Genomic DNA, 6422 nt, shown 5'->3' with positions numbered 1-6422 from the left:
GGGTGCGGTAGATAGAAGATGAGTGGAGTTGGAGTTAGTGGTCGTCAGCAGGCTGGCTGGCCCAGAGAGAGGCAGGGTGCGGTAGATAGAAGATGAGTGGAGTTGGAGTTAGTGGTCGTCAGCAGGCTGGCTGGCCCAGAGAGAGGCAGGGTGCGGTAGATAGAAGATGAGTGGAGTTGGAGTTAGTGGTCGTCAGCAGGCTGGCTGGCCCAGAGAGAGGCAGGGTGCGGTAGATAGAAGATGAGTGGAGTTGGAGTTAGTGGTCGTCAGCAGGCTGGCTGGCCCAGAGAGAGGCAGGGTGCGGTAGATAGAAGATGAGTGGAGTTGGAGTTAGTGGTCGTCAGCAGGCTGGCTGGCCCAGAGAGAGGCAGGATAGAAGATGAGTGGAGTTGGAGTTAGTGGTCGGGCTGGCCCAGAGAGAGGCAGTGTGGAAGATGAGTGGAGTTGGAGTTAGTGGTCGTCAGCAGGCTGGCTTGCCCAGAGAGAGGCAGGGATGAGTGCGGTAGATAGAAGATGAGTGGAGTTGGAGTTAGTGGTCGTCAGCAGGCTGGCTTGCCCAGAGAGAGGCAGGGTGCGGTAGATAGAAGATGAGTGGAGTTGGAGTTAGTGGTCGTCAGCAGGCTGGCTGGCCCAGAGAGAGGCAGGGTGCGGTAGATAGAAGATGAGTGGAGTTGGAGTTAGTGGTCGTCAGCAGGCTGGCTGACCCAGAGAGAGGCAGGGTGCGGTAGATAGAAGATGAGTGGAGTTGGAGTTAGTGGTCGTCAGCAGGCTGGCTGGCCCAGAGAGAGGCAGGGTGCGGTAGATAGAAGATGAGTGGAGTTGGAGTTAGTGGTCGTCAGCAGGCTGGCTGGCCCAGAGAGAGGCAGTGTGCGGTAGATAGAAGATGAGTGGAGTTGGAGTTAGTGGTCGTCAGCAGGCTGGCTGGCCCAGAGAGAGGCAGAGCCCAAGTGACATCTCCAACATGTCAGCACAGTGAAGTGGACAACACATCCCGCCCTGCCCTCTGCACCCAATCACAAGATCAACAAGGACAAAGCTGTTTTCCCTCCACCCCCACACCACCCTGTCAGCCCCGAGACAAACTGCCGTTGGATAAGGTAGAACTGTTCCGCAGGTATCCTCTGCTGAGGATCCTATTCTATTTCCATACTTGATACTCATCCTTTGGACCTGAACCCGCCTTTGACTCAGGCAGTCATGGTTACTCCAGTGTTCTCCATACTGGGCTACATCTACTCTCTGAGCCTCCTGCCTCTGCTGCTGCCTGGTTCGAGCCAGGGCAGTCCCATCATGTCACCTGAGGAGTTTCGAAGGGGCCCTGGGGCTAGAGGTCTGGTGGATACCTCCATGTTGGAGCAGAATGAAGACCTGGACATGCAGGACTTTCAGGGTCAGTTTCTGTCCACATTGAACCTCACAGAGCTGGGCCCCCGGCCAAGGCCCCGTGAGGCCCGTAAAGAGCCACCAGAATACATGCTGGAACTGTACAACCGCTTTGCCAACGATCGCACGGCCATGCCCTCTGCCAACAAAGTGCGTAGTTTCAAGAATGAAGGTACAACATGTACTTATATTTGTCTGAAGACATTGTTTTTTAAATGTTTAACTTTTCATCATTTTGAAAAAATGTATCTTTGGATATATATATTGTTTATTTAGCTAACATTATAAAGCAACTCAAATTAACTTGAGAACAATAGCACTCTATACAATAGCACTCACTTATACAATCTATTGACGAATACAAGTTAAAAGTATATTAAAAATGTACACTGATACTCAGCTGTTCTTTTAGAGAAGTTAAGATTTGACTAACTGTAAATCACTCTGTTTGGATAACTGAGATTAACTTTAAATGATTCAAAGTGTTATGGAGTTCGCCTTAAATTTAGACAAGAATGAAATATGATATTTACCCTTAAAGAAACTTTTATTAAATTGTAATTGGTTTAACAGTTACTTATTTCCTCTTCTTGAAGTCAAATTACATGATATGATCGCAATTTATTCTAACCATATAAAAAAATAGCTAAATTAAAAGCCTTATTTTTGATGCATTATTTAATATAAAATTGATTAAATCCAATTTGAGTTTAAACCCAATTCAGACCTTCATTGATATTTTAATTCCAGATTCCTCCTTCTACAGTGTGACGGTCAGGGGTGTGAGGACACACCCCCTGCTGTTCAACATCTCCATCCCCCACCACGAGCACATCCTCACCGCCGAGCTCCGCCTCTACACCCTGGTCCAGAGGGATCGCAGATGCTACGCCGGCCTTGATCGCAAGGTGACCATCTACAAGATCCACGAGGGGGGGCACTGGAGGAAAAAAGAGGGGAGGGACGAAAGAAGAAATGAGCAGGAGACAGACAAAATGGAGGAAATGGAGGTGCTGGCAACCCGGCAAGTCTATGGTAAAGACGATGCCTGGATTACCTTTGACCTGACCCATCAGGTCAACCTTTGGTGTAAGGCAGAGAGCTTCGCCCACCGACTGGAGGTCCACATTGCAAGTCTGGGTTCTGATGGTGGGAAGACCCCCCAGGTCAGAGAAGAGGATGGAAGGAAAGAGTTGGTCGATGTGGATGTTGACATGGGCTCAGATGGTAAACACATGCCAGTGGTGATTGTGTTCTCAGATGATCAGAACAGAGACCATCGTGAGGAGGACAAGCGGGAGCTCAACCAGTTTACAGAACATGAGAATGACCTGCCGGCTGACCTGGAGTCGAGTCCACAGGTGAATTGGGGGGACCAGGCTGGGAGCGAAGCTAGGAACACTGATGGAGAGGAGCTGGACGAGGAGACTCTCATGCAACTGCACTCCAACCTCATTTATGACACGCCTCCCCGAATCCGCCGCAACACCAAGGGTGACCCCTGTAAGAAGACCCCTCTCTATGTGGAGTTTAAGGACATTGGCTGGGATACTTGGGTCATACAGCCCCTGGGCTATGAAGCTTATGAGTGCAATGGTGTATGCAGCTACCCTATGACCTCTGAGGTCTCGCCTACCAAGCACGCCATTGTCCAGAGTCGGCTGAGCAGTAAGATTCCACAGAAGGCATCACCAGCCTGCTGTGTTCCCACCAAGCTAGAGCCCATCTCACTCCTTTATGTCGAGGACGGAGGAGTGGTCACCTACATGCACAAGTACGAGGGCATGGTGGTGTCAGAATGCGGCTGTAGATAGTCATAGAACTGACTGTAGGTTCAGGAGAGAGGTATAGAGACTGTGGATTAACGTAGACTGAGTGGTCATCAATTTCACTATCAAGAAGAAAATCAGATCAAAAGTGCCTATTTGAAAATAATACATTTCTGCAAACATTAAGGATACTTGCTTTGTGAGCTATTAGCAGACATATAGTGTAAACCATTTTAAGGGCATGAATCATTTCTATATCTATATTTTGCAGCATCAACTACATTGTATGACAAAGATAAACAGTGGAGGCGTAAATAGAAAGATGACAGAGCAAGAGGGTCCTGCCTGTATGTGCATTCAATTATGTACATTTGCCATTTGTAAAAGTACATTTCTTATTATATTGAGATTATATAAATGCTATTTTACAATGCCAGCAATCTATTTTTTTTTAAAGAAAAAGTGAAATGTGAATATCATGCTGTTCTTTGTAGTTTGTGATCATACATTTCATTTTGGCGATATTGGTATGTACCGTCAGATATGCACAAGACTTTGTTGGTTTAAATGGTTGGTCCTGTATGGCTTATTTGGTAGAGTATTTATTTGTTATTATTTTTTTACCAGGCAAGTCAGTTAAGAACAAATTCTTATTTTTAATGACAGCCTAGGAACAGTGGGTTAACTGCCTTGTTCAGGGGCAGAACGACAGATTTGTACCTTGTCAGCTCGGGGATTTGAACTTGCAACCTTTCAGTTACTAGTCCAACACTCTAACCACTAGGCTACCTTGCCGCCCCCAGTTTGGCGCTTACCAGGTCAGTACACACACAAAATGTTACCCATCCAGCTTCAATTCGCCAGGGCATGGACTTTACAAGGGGTCGAAAGCGTTCCACAGGGATGCTCGCCCATGTTGACTCCAATGCTTCCCACAGTTGTGTCGAGTTGGCTGGATGTCCGTTGGGTGGTGGACCATTCTTGATACACACAGGAAACTGTTGAATGTGAAAAACCCAGCGGCGTTGCAGATGTTCACACAAACCGATGCGCCTGGCGTCTACTAACCACACCCCGTTCTAAGACACGGCAATCTTTTGTCTTGCCCATTCAGCCTTGTCTCAATTGTCTCAAGGCTTAAAAATGCTTCTTTAACCCGTGTCCTCCCCTTCATCTACACTGATTGAAGTGGATTTAATAAGTGTTATCAATAAGGGATCATAGCTTTCACCTGGATTCAGCTGGTCAGTCTATGTCATGGAAAGAGCAGGTGTTCATAATGTTTTGTACACTAAGTGTATATTATTAATGAAAGATAAACTATAACAGATAACTCGTATATATCCCACATGCTAAGACAAAGAGGCGTATTCTACAGCAGAGCAGAATAAATTGTGTTTGAAGTTCATTACAAATGTGAGTGCTTTCAGGGTTGGGTAGGTTTCTTTCTAAATTGAATACGTTAAAGTTACTATCAACCTGTCCAAAATTGCAGTCAGTAATGTAACGTCTAGATGACCCAAACTCAGTAACGTAATCTGATTACTTTTTTATTATTTTCCCCTTAAGTGGCATTAGAAGACAAAAAGTATCCATCAAACCCATTTGGTGTGTCATCCGAGGTCTCTGACTTGAGGTCAGACTCACTCAGGTGGAACAAATTTAAACCTGCATCTTTTTCCAATTCTGAATTGAATGTCATTGAGAAAACAGAAAGGTGTCTTTTTTTATTTAACTAGGCACGTCAGTTAAGAACCAATTCTTATTTACAATGACGGCATAGCGTATAGTAAAAAAATGAATAAATCCGCAAACACCCTTTCTGGATTTAAAAGTAATCCATGAAGTGATCTAGTTTAAAAGTATCTGTAATCAACATGTTACAATATGTTTGCTGGTAACGTAACTGATTACAGTTACTATTTCTTTGTAATCAGACAACCCTGTGTGCTTCCATGATTGACTAGACATAGCCTAGTGAAATGTGTTAGAGATTACACTTTGTTTGAGGTTCTCCATTAAAGGCATGCTGAAAAAGCCAAGAATACAAGTGCACTACAGCAGAAGTGAACCTGAAATGAGTATTGCTTTGAATAGAGTGGCATTGTGCAAAAATGGCACGGAACAATGAACTTGCTATATAGACAACCTTTCAAGAGTGTTACGTCAGAGAAGAGAATGTGAAAGCAAAGAAAAACTATACAAAAGTGTCATTACTTTTATTTATTGCAGATCTCGTTTATCTCTGCAATACATCAAACCTCTCCAATTGTAGAAAACAGAAGCAGAAAGGTACAGATGATGCAGAGCAATAGATTAAGTTTGTTTGCTAAATGTTATTTTTCCTGAATACATAATACTGTCCATGTCCATAGAACCAAATGGTTGTTTCAAATCCATTCTATCCACTTATTTGTGGGGTAATCTATTTGCCCCAGTCTGACTCACACTCCCTCCCCACAATCACACTTCCTTCTAAAGCCACATGCCACGCGAGCCGCTTTCTCCCCCCCCCCCCCCCCCCACCTCAATGTGATGGTGATAAAGAGGTGTCAGGGCCTGGAGACTTGTAGACCATCACTCAGGATGAGACGCCATTCCGAGTGGTGAGCAGTTGGGAGTGGGTGCTGTCAGATTCCTGGGCCTCAACACCAACAATCTCTATGGACGATCCACCCCCCAGACAGCCTCTCTGTATTGGACGTTCTCTCTCTACCCCACCGCTGCCTCCCACCTAACCTTGTCTGACATGGCCACTCGGCAGCCCTAATCATGGCTTTGTCTATAGGACAGATGGAAAAACACATGTCACATCATTACCCAGTTTCTGTTGTCAGTGGACTGAAGGCGAGACAACCTTTTTGCAATAACGCTGAATGACTGAGTCCAGATTTGCACTTCACTGCCATGCATTTGTGAATCACAACAATACTGTACTTATGGGGCTGTTTCAGATATTATTTCAGAGTACTCACTTTATGAATTATGATGGTTATTTATTTTGTCAATTTCATTTGACATTTAATTCTGTGGCAATGAATTATCTTCAGGAAAAATAAACTGTTTTGCAGCATGAAGACATGGTTGGCATATGTTGTTGAACTAAATTCCAGATCAAATCTCCAGAGTGTTGGATATGCACATAGACCTATGGTACATTTACTTTACTTAAAACAAATGACATACCACCCCTGTATCCCACTGCCAGCTTGCCTCTGAAGCTAAGCAGGGTTGGTCCTGGGAGAGCCAGTAGGAGGGAGAGCCAGTAGG

At 45.0% G+C, this 6422-nt stretch overlaps 1 protein-coding gene across 1 annotated transcript; it reads left to right on the top strand.

Annotated features, from left to right (window-relative positions):
* The first annotated feature begins 1054 nt into the window (after positions 1-1054).
* On the top strand, positions 1055-6229 carry LOC123998827 (bone morphogenetic protein 10-like). Its single transcript, XM_046304023.1, has 2 exons — positions 1055-1555; positions 2134-6229. The coding sequence occupies exons 1-2, from the start codon at positions 1198-1200 to the stop codon at positions 3195-3197; spliced, it is 1422 nt and encodes a 473-aa protein (XP_046159979.1). The 5' UTR covers positions 1055-1197; the 3' UTR covers positions 3198-6229.
* Positions 6230-6422: the final 193 nt, after the last annotated feature.

Source organism: Oncorhynchus gorbuscha, linkage group LG16, assembly GCF_021184085.1.
Source record: "Oncorhynchus gorbuscha isolate QuinsamMale2020 ecotype Even-year linkage group LG16, OgorEven_v1.0, whole genome shotgun sequence".
In the NCBI taxonomy this organism is placed as follows: Eukaryota; Metazoa; Chordata; class Actinopteri; order Salmoniformes; family Salmonidae; genus Oncorhynchus; species Oncorhynchus gorbuscha.
The sequence above is the reverse complement of the archived record's forward strand: the minus strand, read 5'-3'. Positions and strand labels throughout refer to the sequence as shown.